The sequence below is a fragment of the Drosophila willistoni genome, assembly GCF_018902025.1.
Source record: "Drosophila willistoni isolate 14030-0811.24 chromosome 2L unlocalized genomic scaffold, UCI_dwil_1.1 Seg168, whole genome shotgun sequence".
Taxonomy (NCBI): domain Eukaryota; kingdom Metazoa; phylum Arthropoda; class Insecta; order Diptera; family Drosophilidae; genus Drosophila; species Drosophila willistoni.
Window position 1 is genome coordinate 2,958,477 of NW_025814047.1, and position 16,281 is coordinate 2,974,757.

At 38.5% G+C, this 16,281-nt stretch overlaps 1 protein-coding gene across 3 annotated transcripts in view; it reads left to right on the forward strand.

Moving 5' to 3' along the window:
* LOC6640956 (apoptosis-stimulating of p53 protein 2) overlaps positions 1-16,281 on the forward strand; it is a 69,152-nt gene that overhangs the window by 50,156 nt on the left and 2,715 nt on the right. For 2 of the 3 annotated variants that reach the window (XM_047009746.1, XM_023174971.2), the window contains exons 3-5: positions 12,855-13,122; positions 14,831-15,054; positions 15,162-16,193. In XM_047009746.1, coding sequence (XP_046865702.1) covers positions 12,855-13,122; positions 14,831-15,054; positions 15,162-16,193 — 1,524 coding nt within the window. Of the gene's footprint in view, positions 1-12,136; positions 12,369-12,854; positions 13,123-14,830; positions 15,055-15,161; positions 16,194-16,281 lie in introns of those variants that run through there. The other variant, XM_023174970.2, reaches the window with a different exon arrangement.

Below are 16,281 nucleotides of genomic sequence, written 5' to 3' on the forward strand. Positions count from 1 at the left end.
TGCCTTTTGTGTGTGTAACTTGGACGAGAAGGAGGAGCAGGATGAGGAGGAGGACCAGATGGATGAAGCTGGAAACTGGCAACGTTTTATCTTTGCATTGTGTGTTCGACAGCGGCAGCAGATGGAAATATTTGCTTAAGCAGATTTAACTACATTAACTTAATTAAATAAGTATTAAATAGAACAGAAACAGAAACAGAAACACACAGATGATTCTATGCGGGTAAACGAGACCGAGTGGGGAGTTAAAAAAAGGGTTTGAGGTGGGTAACTGGGGGCGTATGCGTAATATTGATTGATTTCAAATTACAATAAATGCCATTTGCCTGGCCTGGTTATTGTAATCGTTGTGTTGTGCCATAGGCACATTTGTTTCCACCCCTCTTACCAGCCCATCAGCCCCCCTCCTCCATCAGCCCCCCCACCAATCTCTCCACCATTTCTCTGTCTGTTTGTGCAGTAAAGAGTTCAATTGATGTCGATTGTCAAGTTTGTCGACTCTTTTACCATATCTCTGGCTCATTCAGTCATTCTTTCATTCGTTCGTTGGTTGGTTCTATTGTCTCTGCCCTTAAGCTGTTTGCCATTGGTTTTTGGTTTTTGGTTCTTTGTTCTCTGTGTGAACATTGCGTAAATGTTGTTTTAATCAAGCACTTGTTGTTGTCGTTGTTGTTAGTACTTGATTGCTCACACATTAGTGAAACGAAAGAGAGTTTTGGCATATAACAGAGAATAGATAAGAGAAGGAAGAAATAGCAGAAAGCATTGCCATCATAATTAACAATCCCAGATGAAAACAGCTGCCACAACTCCAACCATTTTCCACCCACTTTCCCACTTCCCCAACACCCATTTCTATTGCCAACCCAACCCACTCAAGGCCAACTGTGATTCTGCTGGTTGGGTGACCATTTTATTATATTTGTCTGTGCATAATGTTTTACCAACTAAACCAAAACGAACAAAAAAAAAAGGGGGAAAAAAACAGAAAATGCCAAATGGAAAACAACTTTGTCTCTGGATTTTCTCTGTTTTTTTTCCTATTCCATTCTCTAGTACACACTCTATCTCTCAGTCTCTCTGTCTTTCTGTCTTTCTGTGTCTCTAGTTTGGTTTTGTTTGTTTGACAAAATGCAATTTCAATGCGCACAAAGCTAGAATTTGACTTTTTGGGCTCAGAAATGGAGACCGAACCGAAGAGAAAATCCATTAAAATAATTTAATGCATTTCATTTTGTGGTCAGCAATCGAAGACAACTGATACAGAAGCTAGAAAATCTGATGAATTCATCATTGATTGACTTAACAATTTAAAGTAGAAATGTGTTGCCAAGCTGGAAATATAAACTCAAATATTATTCATTTTACATTCATTTTACCTCCCACTTAAAGGTCATGGACACATTTTGTGTTTGTGTGCGTGTGTGTGTGTGGGAAGAGAAAGAAAAACTGCATATGAAAATTGCAAAACGGAAATATACAGAAATTCTGAATAAATAATAAATGTGTAAGACAATTAGGTAACTCAATCTTCTTTTTGCAATTTTATATGCCAAGCTGACTAAAAATAGTTTCTTCGTATAGTCTTTTGCTCGTTACCTTTAGATGCCAATCAATCTCTCTTCCTGTCTCCCTTTTTACCCTCCCTCTTTCACTTTGATTGCCAGCAATTGCATTTCACTTCCATGTGAATTAGTGGCCGATTGATTACTAGTTTTGAACTTCAAATGGAAACTAATTACAAGCAATGAAAGAACTTAAATTGACTCAACTTACGTTTCTTCTTACTGAAAGCTGAAATATCTTTCTCACTGCTCACTCTGCGTATACTTGATATACTCGTAAGAACCTTTTGTGGCAACAAATTGTAAAAGCAAACACTTTAAAGAGATTTTCTTCATCTCGTTTTCCTTTTCGTGCGAGAACAATAAAAGTTTACTTTAAAGAGACTACAAACATTTCATTTTTCGTTTCCCTTTGTATGAAGAGTATATACATTTTGGGCATCAGTTTGTTATTATTCTGACTATCTTTAGGAATAGTTGCTTCAAAATAGAAACTGTCATTTTACTAGCCATTTTTAGGGGAAGCTGATTAGAGTTTTACAGAATGTAAGACTATTCATTAACTACTTACTATAAACATTTTTAAGTTCTATTTTAAATACTGTTTATTCATTTTTTGCTTCAAAAATTCACCTGAAGTCAACGTTACCCATGCCATAACTCGATTAAAACTTGACGAATGTTCCAAGTCAAAGTTAGCCATGTCATAATTTGGCTAAAACTTAAAACATGTCATAATTTTCAAAAACTGAGCATTTTTATACTCAGCCAAGACAAAAGACAACACTTTTGACAACAATTGAAATTTGAGAAACTAATTTTTTAGTCAGTTTTTGGATGATTTTGCTGATACTCTAATCAAATATAGGAAAACATGAGTCGAAATTTTCAAGTTTTCAATTTTTTTTGTTGTTAAGTATATTTAAAATCTAAAATTTAGCCATGGACAATGATTAAATTCGATGAAAAAAGTTTTAAATTTGTAATATCTATAAGTATTTTTTTATGTTTTTGATATTAATATATAATATCAAATAATTTTAATATTTTATTTGCGTTGTATATAAGTATAAAAAACAGTAATATAATTAAGAAATATATGTGTGAATTGACTGAATTAGAGCCTTAGAAAGTTGATAACACTTAAAAATTTTTAAACTCAAAATTAGCAAGGAGTTCTTACGAACCAAAACGACCAAAAAAAAGGGGGGGGGGGGGGGAAAACAGAATATACCAAATCGAAAACAACTGTGTTTCTGGATTTTCTCTGTTTTTTTCCTATTCCATTTTCTAGTACACACAAGATTAGTCTTGATAGATTTTTTCCAATTTTCAGGCAGAAAGAGACAAACAATAAAATATATAAAAGAGTTAATACAAACATTAAACATTTTGAATAAAAATTTTATCCTCACGATCCTCTAGTCTTACTTCTTAGATGATAGACTTCTTTATATTTGCTTTCCGAAATCTTAAACATTAAAAAGCCATAACAACCTGGAAAATGTGGTTCAGATTATGATCAGAATAGAGCCTTATTATCATGAGGTTTTTTGTCAGTTTTAATATATTCTTTGGATAATATCAGAGATTACTTTTAATCCTTCTTAGGATTCCATTAATTCGTTTTATAATTCGTTTTATAATTCGTTTTATAATTCGTTTTATAATTCGTTTTATAATTCGTTTTATAACTCGTTTTAGCTAAACAATCATTCTAAAGCCAAGCAAAAACAGAATGAAATCCTAGGGTATTTAAACGTCAACATTGTTGAAATGAGTTTAGCTTCTGGTTTTAATTAATTTATATTGTTTTACGAATTGAAAAGTTTGCCAAAAAAAAAAAACAAAACAAAACAAAATAGAAGCCAAATATTTGAGTGCAACACAATTGAAAGAATTGTTAACAATTCTATATTAAATAGATTTGCCAAAAACCAAAATGAGATTTCCCTTTTGAGCCATGATTTAATAATATATATACTATATATTTTGGCCTAAATTTCTTTAACCTGTCCTGCCTAATTCGAACTTGTGTCTATTTGATTTGGGCAAAAGTAAAACAAACCGAATCGATATTCAGTTGGAGCACGCAATAACTAAAATAGACTGAAAACGCTAAAGGTAAATTTCAGTTGTAGGTTGATCAATAATTGTCAGATGGCAAACCGAAAACAAAACAACAGCAGCAACAGCAACAACAACAAAAACAAACAAAAAAGGATGTTTTGAATCCAATTTTGTTTGAATGTCACGCATGAGTCTCTGACAGCTGGAAAATTTTTGGGCGTCATTCAAGAGAAATAATGAAGAGTCCTTCGGTTGTACGTTTGTTCGGTCAGTCATGCCGTGCTACTATCTAGTCCAATTGGCAAGGAATGTCCGTGTCTTTTTTGTAGGGCATTTGGGGGGAAGGGGGGAATACATTCCCCAAAAAGGCAAATTGCTGCTTCATTTATTTATAATAATTACAACTGTAAAAAGTTTTAACAGTCATTTGAATGGCTCGTCCTGCTGACGGTCTAAAAGTTTCCCTTCAAACTCAAATATGCAGGCTAATAGAGGGCGCCCCTCCCGCTCCTCTGCCCTCTCCCCCTCTTCACACGAGCCATTTTCTCCAGAACAATTCCAAGTTCCATGACCATCTCCTTGCTATCTCATCAATAATTAAGGAAAAGAAATTGAACTATTATTCTGCAGGCAATCACAGTTGCCTCCCGACACCCCTCCTCACCCACTCCTCTCGCCCTCCCTCTTTCTTCCACCTCCTGGCGGTGTTTGTGGGGTGTAATTTAAATTTAATTTTTTGAATTATTGCATCCAATTTGTTGTAACTGTGTGTGTGTGTGTGGGCCAGTTGGCCGATTGGCCGGCCGACTGACTGTCTGCCCTTGCGTGCATAATCCATGATTATAACAACAACAGTAACAACAACAACAAATAAAACGACTAAAGTAAAAAAATGTGCTTAAATTTTTAATGTCCCTCCCCTTGGAACACACTGCTCCACAATTTATTTGCACCCTGCTTCCCCGCCGATTGTTCTCCTCCTCTTCCTCAAATTTTTTACTGTATTTATTTTGATTTCGTTTTTTTTTTTTTTGGTTTTTGTTGCTCATCATATTTCTTTTTCGTTTTTATTATTTGCATTTTTATGCTTATATTGATTCAATTGCTTTCGGCCGTGTAAATTTTATGTATCAATATGTTTTTTTGTTATTATTTTAACGTCAATTATTTAACAACAACACAAGAGTGAGTGAGAGAGAGACAGATGAACGATTGAAGGGCAGTTTGCCGATCATTGGGTGACCATTGGCTTGATGAATTCAATAAAGCATTAAATTGAAATTAAAAAAATTTTATAATAGCAAATCCAATTAAGTTGCAAAACAGAAGCGACAAAAATGAAGGGAAATACTTTATAACTCTATATACTTTATCTCTACATTGTAGAGTGTGTGTGTTTGTGTGAGCGTATGGGTGTGTGTGTAAAAAATAATAAAAGCAAAAATCCATTTCCATCAATTTTACTGGGCACTTAATTAACGAAAATCATTCCGAAATGCCAATAAGCTGCAATTGATTTCAGGGCAGAAAAAAACCAAAAAAAAAAAAAACCAGCGACAAGAGAGAGAGAGAGAGAGATGTGAAAAAAGAGAGGGAGAGAGAGAGAGAAAGTATAACGAAAAGGATGGCTGTAGATTTTTGTGGGGACTCGGCCTACCATACACATATGCGAGGGTTATACAAAGAGTTAACAATTTCTTAGTTCCTTTTTAATGTTTCTATGAACAAGTAATGGAAATTTTTTTCTAAAAGTAACAAACGAAATATCCTTTGAAACAGTTATTATTTTTGAGAATATTTATTTAGTTTTAGTTTATTTCAAGGGCATAGCCAGGTATGGACAAGGGAAAGTCCAAAAACTGCTTCCCTAATTAATTTTAATCTTGGCTTCTATCTTGATTTATTTAGTTTTTTCTATTCCACCGTTGGATTTGTAGTATTTGCTTTGTTGGATTAGATAGAGATATTTGGCAGTTGATATAAAGTCCCAATGCTCACATTTTGATTATTTATTTAAAAGAATTTTTCTGCAAACATAAAAACTGAAAATTACAGAAAATACTTTAAGCAATTGATTGAATGAATCCAATTTAAACCAAATATACTAAATATTTTTTCGTATATATTTTTAAAATATAATAAAGATTTGATAATAATCAAAAAGGTCGCAATAACAACTTTTTGTAATACCTATACTCATGATGAAAATAATAGGTACACCCCTTAAAATTGAACTTTATTGACTTGAGATTAGCACAACTTTTGTTCTGTTGCATTGATCACCAAAATTTAAATGCAACTTTCTTTATTGAACTTTTGTTTATAAAAATACATTAATTTGGAAAAGAAAAATAATTTTATTCAAAAGTTACAACAAAAGAATTTAAATTGCACAACTTTGTGTTTGATGAATATAAAAGGTACACTTCAATTGACTAAGCTAAATTTAATTACCTGATTTTCAAATCACTGAAAATTTCTTTTTGTTTCTTTATTTGATTAATATCCACCATTTTTTTACCATATTTTTTTTCATCCGGTTAGGGATTCTCTTAATCAAAGCTTGTCAGGACTCTATTGAAATCTTCTTTGACGCACTCCCACAAAGGTCGATTGTTGGCACTTTTTTCTATTCCCGCCTAACTCTATTATAAATAAACATATATTTCTAAAAAAATCTCTAAAAATTAATAGTAAATCTGAAACATATTTGTTAAAGCCTATAAAAATAAGATTAGTGAGGGAATTGTAGGCAAAGATAGTCCTATAAATCACAAATAAAACCAGCAGACTGAATAAAAATGGCAAAGAATCTCGAATTTTTGTAATCAAATATAAAATATAAATTATAAATATAAGTATATAAATTCCATCAAAGTTTTCACTAAATTATGTAATTTTTCAACTGACCTGATAGTTAAAAACAAGTATTTATATATTCCTTTCAATTTTTGTTAGTAGTTATTAAACTCCCCTCGTTTCAAATTCGGCAAACTTTGGCCCACAACATAAATAAATTTAGTTAAATTACAACATTTTTGTATGTATATAAATAACAAACCAAATATTTTATACAATAAACAAATGTATAAAAGCTGCGAAAAGAAATTCCATTTATAATTGATTTTTGTGTGTGTGTGGCAATTTAAATAAAATTTAATTATGATAAATTACATGGAGAACATTTAACAGTCGGTTTGTTAATTTGGTTAAGTCTGTGACCTTGAAGTGGCACGCATTTATTTATTTTTCGTCTGTTTTTTTTTTTGCTCTCATTTTTGCTCATTTGAAACCAAAGAGGTCAGGTCAGGGACGGTCGAAGGGGGGGCTTTGGGACCAGTTCACGTGTGTGGCACACCTGCCACCTTTTAGCCTGCCGCCCCTCCGCATTCCCCGCCTCTACATTGGACCCCTTTTTGCCTTCACCCCGGTATTTCGCTTTAATTACTCTTGCGGAAAATTGCTTCAACTCTCAACTTTGTTGAGTGTTAAGCGTTTCGGCACGAGCAAAAAGAGAAAAAACGAAAAAAGAACCTAAAACAACAAGAGAAAAAAATGAGGGGAAAAAAAGTGTGGAAAAAGAAAAATACATCGACTCTCCATCTCTCCGGTCAGTGGGAATAACTGGACAAACTGTTGGCCAAAAAAAAAGAAGGAGAAGAAAAAAAGTGAGAACCGCAACCGCAATAGCCACAGTCGACCAGTCCATCAGTCCATAGGACGTTGTTGGACATCAGCAGAACGTCACAGCAAACGACCATCGAGGAGGGGCTAGGGAGGAGGGTTGGGGAAACGCAGCCCAAACGTGAGAAGCCTTCGCGTGAGCGACGACTTAAGCCCTTAGAGCTAGCGTTTTGTTGTGCTTGAGATTCAACCGAACGAACCTCCCTTGGCCCCTGCGGTGGGGCATCATCACCTTGCCGCCGCTGCTGCTGCTGCTGCTGCTGCTTGACATGAGTGTACAAAAGTTTTTTGCCCAACCAAAAGCCACTCGCAACTGAAACCACTTGGAACAAACCGTTTGCCGAAGGAAAAGTGCCACTAATGTCTGCTCCAGTAACTGAACCAGGAAAATCCCCATACCCAACTAGAGAAATGATTGTCGATTGGGGGGAAGAGCAGAGGAGATGCAGTCAAGGTGCTGTGTGTGTGTGTGTGTGGAGAATCCTTGTACTGAATCCAGCATATGCTGTGAGTCTGTGTGGTTACTGTGGATTGCAGGTGTCCTAGATCTTTGGTCGTTTCACAGTTTTAGATGTCCTCCTCGTCATTTGTCTCTCATCGTTGCACACAAATTGCCAAAGTTGCGGACATTTTGGATAGAGGCAGAGAAACTTTGTTGCCTCTGGCAAATTAATTAAAATACAAAATGCCACAAAACATGCCCATTCCCCAGGACCAAAAACCGAAAGAGCACTGACTACCAGATTGCCAACCAACCAGCCAACCAACCAACCAACCAACCAACAAGGAGATCAGTCGTCGTCTAGTTGCGTTTTAGACTCAGCTGCTCTGGCATGAAACATGCTTCCGCAGTGCATATCCTGTTTGTAATCGATTTGGAAAATGTGCAGCAGCAACAGCAGCAAGGACACAGCAGAAGGCGACAAGGCGGAGGCGTTTGGAAAAAAAAAAGGAAAAATGAAGAAGGGAAAAGAAAAAATTAGCAATAAACGTGCGAGCACGCGATGTGCTGTAACCCGGTGCCCATGGCGTCAAAAGGACCAAAAAGGACTAAAATCAATAAAATGCTTGTTGCTCACAAACCAGCGAGCCAGCCAGCGAGCCAGCCATTTGGTCGGTGAGTCGGTGGGCCAGGCTAAGTCTGTGAGCCATTTATACAATGCCAGCTACATGGTGGCAAGTCGCGAGTCGCGAGTTGCGACTTTTCTCGACGTCTTTCAATGTACAATTAGATTGGTTTGCCCACCACTTCCCCTCCTGCCCCCCTCTAGAACACTTTGTTGGCCTTCTTCTCTAACCCGCACACACACACACACACACACAGTGTTAACCCCTTTATCGTTGCTGTGCAACATAAATAGTTGCGTTTTCTTTACTTCACAATTTTTATACCATTTGCTTGTTTTTTGTGTTAGCAAAAATATTTGAAATTCCTACAAAACTTGGCTTCATAGTCCTTAACCCCTTCTGCATTCCTCTAACCCCTCCCCCTCTCAATCGCGTTCATTCTCTCCTTTTAGTGCTCTGGCACCATAAATGGCTAGAAAAATGTTAAGCATTTTGCTCGTTACATGCTCCAAATGCCAGCGACTTATTATTATTATGACAAACTTTGTTAATTGGAAAATATTCAAAAGAAATTGCTTTGCTTTTTGCGAATTTGCCACATCCTTGTCTCACGATGCGAAACAATTTTCGGTGGTTTTGGCCTCCCTCCGTTCTCACACAGAATTTGGGGGAAAAGTTTTACCTTCATTACATATATATTTCTACATATTGAAAATATTTGGACAGTTGGTATCTAAAAAGTTGATTTTACAATAAGAAAATCTTTGGAAAGGATAAAACTTGTAATAAGTGGAAAAGTTTTCTCTCTTCCATATGAGTTGAGTCTAAAAACTTTTTGAAAGTCCTAATTAGAAATATCATGAGAAGAAGGACCTAATTGATTTACATTTGTTATATACTCTTAATTAAAATTGATGCATATCAATGATGGGAATTGATTTGGAACAAAAAAGTTTGGAATCGGTAAAAGAACTCGATTGTTTGGAAATGTCAATGTAATGGAAAAACTCTTTAATATATATAAATTATATATAACCCAAACCTGATTAACTCTTTCTTTTCCTTTTGATAACAATCTCCAAGTCTCAGTCTTTGCTCTAAGACTTACAAGTCCTTTTACAGAATATATCAGAAATAAGAGATCTTCTATATTAATTCTTTAGCTTCTAGTTCATTGCTTTTTCCAAGTGATTGCCAAGTGCATGGAGGAAGGATAAATCACTGCAATCCTTAGAGGAAATTATCATGATGAGAACTTAAGTGAAAGTTAATGTTGACCCTTGTATTTGCTTGGGATTAAGACAACTTTTAAACCATTCGAAAGATAGAAAAGTAACTTAAAAGGGAGACCTTTCATGTTTCCATTTCTTTTGAAATGAAGCCATATATACTTATTTCATGTTTATCAATTTTTTGGCCATTTGAAATATATGTAAATTGATGTCTTCGATTTGCTGCTAGCTGGTCCAACTGAATGGACCCATTCATACATATGTCTACTCTATATTGTTGTGGCGAAACCCTTCTTGGTTCCCTTTTTATATTTATTTATTTATTTTTTTTTTTGCTGTTGTTGTTTGCTTGGTTAATATGTATATATCAACTGATTTGTATCTCTTTTTTTATATTTTATATTACCCCATAAAAGGGTTATAAATTGACTTGAAGAGTAAGTGGCTCCAAGCGGGTATAATGGGAGGGGTGGAGGGTGGAGGAGTTTCGGCTGACTGGGTTGAAGTGAAATCAGTTCATGGTCCTGCTGCAAATCCAATTGCGCTCCCTCTGTCCGCTCTCCTTCTCTCTCTCTCTATGTCCTTTAGCTTCCCTTTATGCTTCTCTGTGTATATCCTTTACTACTTCTTTTTCTCGGTCTTCCTTTTTTTTTCTTTCTTATTTCTTCTGCCATTGATCAGTGGCAAATAGAAGGCAATCCCATGCAGGCCATCAATAAGTATGGCCCTGGATATAGAAAAGTTGAGATGATGCTAAAGCTGATGCCAATGTTGATGATGATGAGCATGAGGTTGGTGGTGTGGTCTAGTAGCACTTTGTAGTGCTTTCTGGTGGGGCTAGTGGCTTTCGAGTACTGTGAAGGCAATTGTGAATTGTCGTCGTCGTCGTCGTCGTCGTAGTAAATAGTTGAAAGACATGACGACATTTTATTGTTTGCTCAATGTTTAGCTCCTTCTCCGGTTTATGTGGTCTCTGTGTGGGTGTGTCAAGTGACTGTGGGTGGAAGGGCAGCAGTTGAGTATGAGTGCGGTCAATATGCTTAGCCTTCTCTCTCTCTCACTCGCTCACTTTCTACTCTATTATACCCTTTTCAGTGGGTTAAGTCATATAGTTTAGTAGTTTGGTGAGTAAGTGAACTAAATTGAAGAAGTGTTTGCAAATATTCACTAAACCTATTCTCTTTTTAATCACTGACTTATTAACTCAAGGACTCATAGACTCATTTGTTCAGCAACTCACTCGTTTAGGTTCTCACAGACTGTAAATTGTATAAAAAGTTCCCTTTGGGATCATTTTAATGAACAAATAAGTGAGTAAATGAACTTGTTGACTCATTAAAGACTCACTATAAATCATTAAACTGCTTTTAGTTCATTCGAATACATTCGACCCCTGTCAACTCACTCGACTCATTCATTTGGTTTCATAGTGTGACTGAGTGTTGCCTGAGATAACTCACTCAGTCATACTCATTCTATTTCTCACTCATACTTACTCAATTTATTTCGAGTGGTGTATATTCGAATGTGTTTTTTTTGCAGATGTCTAGTTCATAACTTAAAAAGGGAAAAGCTGCTGGTAAATTATATATATGATCCTTCGGACTATTGGAATCGGTTTTTGGTCATTTGTTAAGGAATTTCTGGCCGACATAGAGTTGAGACCAAATCTTAGGGTATTTCCCAGTCACTACAACTTCTGGGATATTACTTTTTTTGTAGTTCTACTTGACTGTAATTGTAAGTGCTAGCGATTATGTACACGCAACTACAACTACGACTACTGCTAGCATATGCCTTTAACTGGTGGTGCCTGCCAATGCCATTGGCCGGGGCATTGGGGGGAATAGGTCTAAAGTTATGGGTTGGCTGATGGGGATGGGGATGGGAGGGTTGTCCCGTTGCGTCAAGCACTGTTATTGTCACGGCTGTTGGGCGCTGCCCGTTGCCAATGACAACCCAACAAAGTTCACACACCCACACACCCAAGCACACACACACACCGCCTTTACCCTCTCCCGTTCTCTGTCAACCAACTCATACAAAGTATGCTTTCAATCAGGCAACACTGAATTGAAAATCCATTAACGAGTACAAGGCAGAGGCGTCATCTGGTTGGGTGTGGGTCCTTGCCATGCCACGGCCATTGCCACTGTCACTTCCAATGCAGCAGGAGCAAGCGTCAGCAGCAGCTGGAGAAGGAGAAGTAGAAGCCATTCAAGCCTTGTTCGTTATATTTTGCGCTTGAACAATAAAAACAAATTTTGAGCTCAGTGTGTGTGCGAGTGTGTGTGAGTGTGCGAGTGCTGCATATGCAAAAAGGACTCCAAGGACAATATTTTCACACACATTATCAATAGAAGTGAAAGGCAAATGCATTTTTAACTAAATATAGTAACATCAGCAATAAATTCAAAAGGTTAAAAAGTGTGACAAGAAAAAAAAGCAAAGAAAATACAAAAACAAAAGAGACAAAAAAGTGACAAAGAAGAGTGTAAAAGAAAGAACAAAAGGAGGAGGAGGCTAACCCACCATCGCCATCATCATGCTAACCTGCGTCTGTCGTCCCGTTTCTGGCAATCTGCCAAAAATGCCACACGCCTCAATGATGCCCCAAGTGCGAGGCTCTTCATCGTCATCGGCCTTATCGACATCAACATCATCATCATCGTCATCGCCATCAGTTAGCCCCACTGCCACCAGCAGTCCCCATGTGGATCTGGTGGTGACCTGTGAGCCCAAACTGAATGTGAGTATCCCTGGCCAAGGGCTGATGCAGAGAGGAGGGATGAATGGGCTGGGGCAACAATAATCCATATTTATTCGAGCAGAGATGAAGAATGAAAGCTGTAGAAAAAGTCAACCAAATTAGCTTACATTTTTCTCATACACACACCCGCACACACACACATATACAGATAAAATATAACTTGATTTATGACTGACCACCAAGAGAATGAGAACCAAGAACGTTGACAACGACTTTGTCTTTGACTTTCAAATTGGATTGGAGCTGGGTCTCGGTCTGTGAATTTTAACGCCTAAGATTACGATTATAAATTGTAAAATTTCATTTTCACTTTTGACAAAGACACACGCCCAAGACACATACACACAAACATACACACACTTACTGAGGACACCTTTGAGCTTATCGCCGTCTAACGATCTGTTTCACACACTAAAAAACTAATTCCATTTTCCCCTCTTTCTCTTTTTTCATTCTTGATGGCAGGTGCCCAGCAGGCTGACGTCAGCCGAACTGAGGGCGATGGCTTTGCGACAGCAGCAGCAAATCGACAGCCAGCACCAGCTGCTGGCCACAAAGGAGCAGCGTTTGCGCTTCCTTAAATCGCAGGAGGTGCGCAGCGCCGTGGCCAGTGCCGAGGGTGAACGACTGCGTCGTCTGCGGGAGCGTGTGGAGGCGCAGGAGACCAAACTGCGACGCCTGAGAGCACTGCGGGGTCAAGTGGATCTGCAGAAGACCTACAATGTAACACTGAGTAAGTGCACTAGCTAGCCAAACGGTGGCGGAGCAGGAGGAGGAGGAGAAGGATGAGTCCAATTGAGTTAAGCACCACATGCATCCTCAAGGACATGTTTGTGTAGGGCGAGATGGGGATGGGGTTGGGGATGGGTTGGGTTTTAGCTGGATTAACATGTGTTAAAACCGTGTTGAGTGGCGATGCCGCCGCTGCCGCCATCGCCATCGTCCTGTCTTCTGTCGTTTGTCCAACCCCTTGTGCGTGTGAGGATTTAATTTATGTATGTGTGCCACTTTGTTGTCCTTTATGATTGCCTGTGGGCGGTCGACAGTAACCAAGAAAGCTCCCTCCCATTCAATACAACGCCCCTATTATGTTAATGAGTTTATGCCTTGGCTGTATGGCTGTAATTAGTTTAGAGGGATGGCGGGTGAGGAGGACAGGACGAAGGCAGCTTCCTGTTTTTTTTTTTTTTTCGCTTACCATTTCCTCGTCCATATGTGACCAAGAAGATAGTGTTTGATGACAACTTGGCCAACGAAAAATATGCAAAACGTTTATAAAATATTCACCATAAAAAAGGGACTCTCTCTCTCGCACAGATTAGAGGCAGAGTGACGGAATGGGTTAGGGCAGAGGAGACTAACATTTTGATTAGGGCAGCTTAACCCTTTAAAGGCCACACACGGTGAGACACACAAACACAGACACACACACACACATGCAGAGACATTATCCCTGACACATATCAGACAAAAGGTTTAACGATTTATTTATACGACATTTTTGCCACTAAGCACTATGGGTATAAAAACGCAGATTTTTCGGAACGAAGAGAATGGAATGGGATATCAAATTTTCTACATAGATTTTTGGTATTTTGTATATTTTTATAATTATAATTCATCGTTTCCTTTTCCTTGTTTGCCTCTCATTATGTGCTTTAAGAAATTCAAAATTGTGTTGCATACTTGTAGGCTACGTATTTTTTTCTTTTAAAAACTGCTTGAAATTTTAATTCATAAATAAATTCTATCAATTTTAGAGCAAACAAACTGAACAATTAATTTCTTTTGTGTTTTCATTTTCACTTTAAGATTCTTGAGTTTTTTGTTGTATGATTTATGCTTGTTGATTGCTGTCGGGCAAACATCTTGTACACCTGCAACATGCATGTTTTTCTACAAATAAAACGAAAATTGCACAAGAAAAACAACAAAAACAAAAGAGTAAAAAGCAGGTGCTTCTAGATAGTTTTGTTTACCACTTTTTCAACTAAACTTTTGTGGTATTTCTGATAAAAATAGAACTCAAGCTCAGTTGTTGGTATACATCAGCAACAGTTGCTAAGTGTCCATTTAAAACCTGCATATCCAATCATTTTTAACATATTTTCACTTACTTTTTGTGAAGAAATCTTTGTCTTTACTTTGATGGCGAGTAAAATTAAAGTTTTTATTTAAATTTAGTTTAAAAATTCTGCAATTTCGCCCATAGTGCAAAAATTGTTACAGTATTTGTTGCAAAAGGTAGCTAAAGTTAAGGTGACTTAAAGGAATTGCCCCGTTTACCCCGATTGCCACTCTGTAATTCTGTGAAAGTTGCCAAAAGGCCATTAGGAAGCAGGACTCGCTTGAGTTATGGCTCCGCTAATCCGTTTAACCTTTTCTTTTTTCCTTCTATCTCTCTCTCATTCTTTCTCATTCATTCTCTTTTTGGTACTTAGGCAATGACCTGGACTCGATACGAGCCTTATTCAGCGAAAAGGAAAAAGAGCTAAGCCTGGCCGTGGCCAAAGTGGAAGCCCTTACAAGACAATTGGAGGAACTGCGTCGCGACCGACGATGTCCGGTCAATTTGCTGGCTGCCGCTGCCGCAGGCAATGGAGTTGCTCAAACTTTGCCGCCCCAAGCATCGCGGGAGCTAGAGAAATTGCGCCGAGAACTGATGGTAAATTGATGAGGGTGGAAAAAGGGAGTGGGGAGGGGGGGATTGGGCTGCAAAGTGACTTTTTAAATTCAATTTCCAACCGTTTGTCTCTTTTTGTCGCTGTATAGTACCGGAATCAATTGTCGCTGCAACAGGATGCACGTTTGCATATGCAACGCGAAGCACTGCAGCAACGTCAGGCGGAATTACGTTCCGTGGATCAGCGTATTTATGAGCTGCAAACACGCCTGCAGCGCAAGAAACAGGCCAACAATCATCACCAGCAGCAACAACAATTGCAACAACAGCAACAGCAGCAGCAGCAGCAACAACAACAGCAACTGCAACAGCAATTGCAACAACAGCAGCAGCAGCAACAACAACCACCACAGGCTAGCAAACATGTAGCTGGAAGCGTAGGTGCTCCTCCTGGAGGATCAAGTGCTGCTGCTGCTGCAGCTGGAAGTGGTGGAGTCGCTGCCCTTAAGCAGCAATTACTACAGAAACAGGTCAACCAGCTGGCTGCTGCAGCAGCTGCTGCTGCCGCTGGTCGTGCCCGTGGAAATGTCGCCGCCGTCGAGCCATTTATTCATACACCGCAAAAGTCTACCATCACATCGACGGCCAGCTATTTGAGCGGTGGCAGTATAATGAAACATGCAGCGGCAACGGCCAATACCAATCAACAGAATCAGCTCATTCAGGACCTCACCCACATGAAAATTACACCGGGCAGTGGTTTCTTTGCCAGCTCTGTGCCAGCTGCAACGCCAGCCACATCGGCGGCAGTCGCAAATAGTTCCAGCAGTGAAAGTGATGAATCCAAGTTGGCCAAAAAATTGCTAGCTGCCAACAACAGCAACAACGGCAACAGCAACAGCAACAGCAATGCAATCAAGGCCAAAGCAACGCAGGCGGATCTAAGAAAACAGGCACAGACCGAGGCCATGGACAGTACAACGCATATTTATGCTGAAGTTGGACCCAAGAAAAGAGATCGAGAAGCAGCAGCAGCAGCAGCGGCGGCGGCGGCTGCAGCAGCAGCGGCAGCAACAGCGGCAACCACCACAGAGACAACGTCAGCAACAGCAACATCGCCTTCTGCCAGCACAGGAACACCTGCAATTGCCGCTCTTAAGAAACAATTGCTCCAGAAGCAGGTCAGTATTACCATAGGCGAAACCAGAGCTGTGCTTTGCCCCTTAAAGTATGCAACGGGCTGGAAATGTTTTTATTTTCGCCATGCCT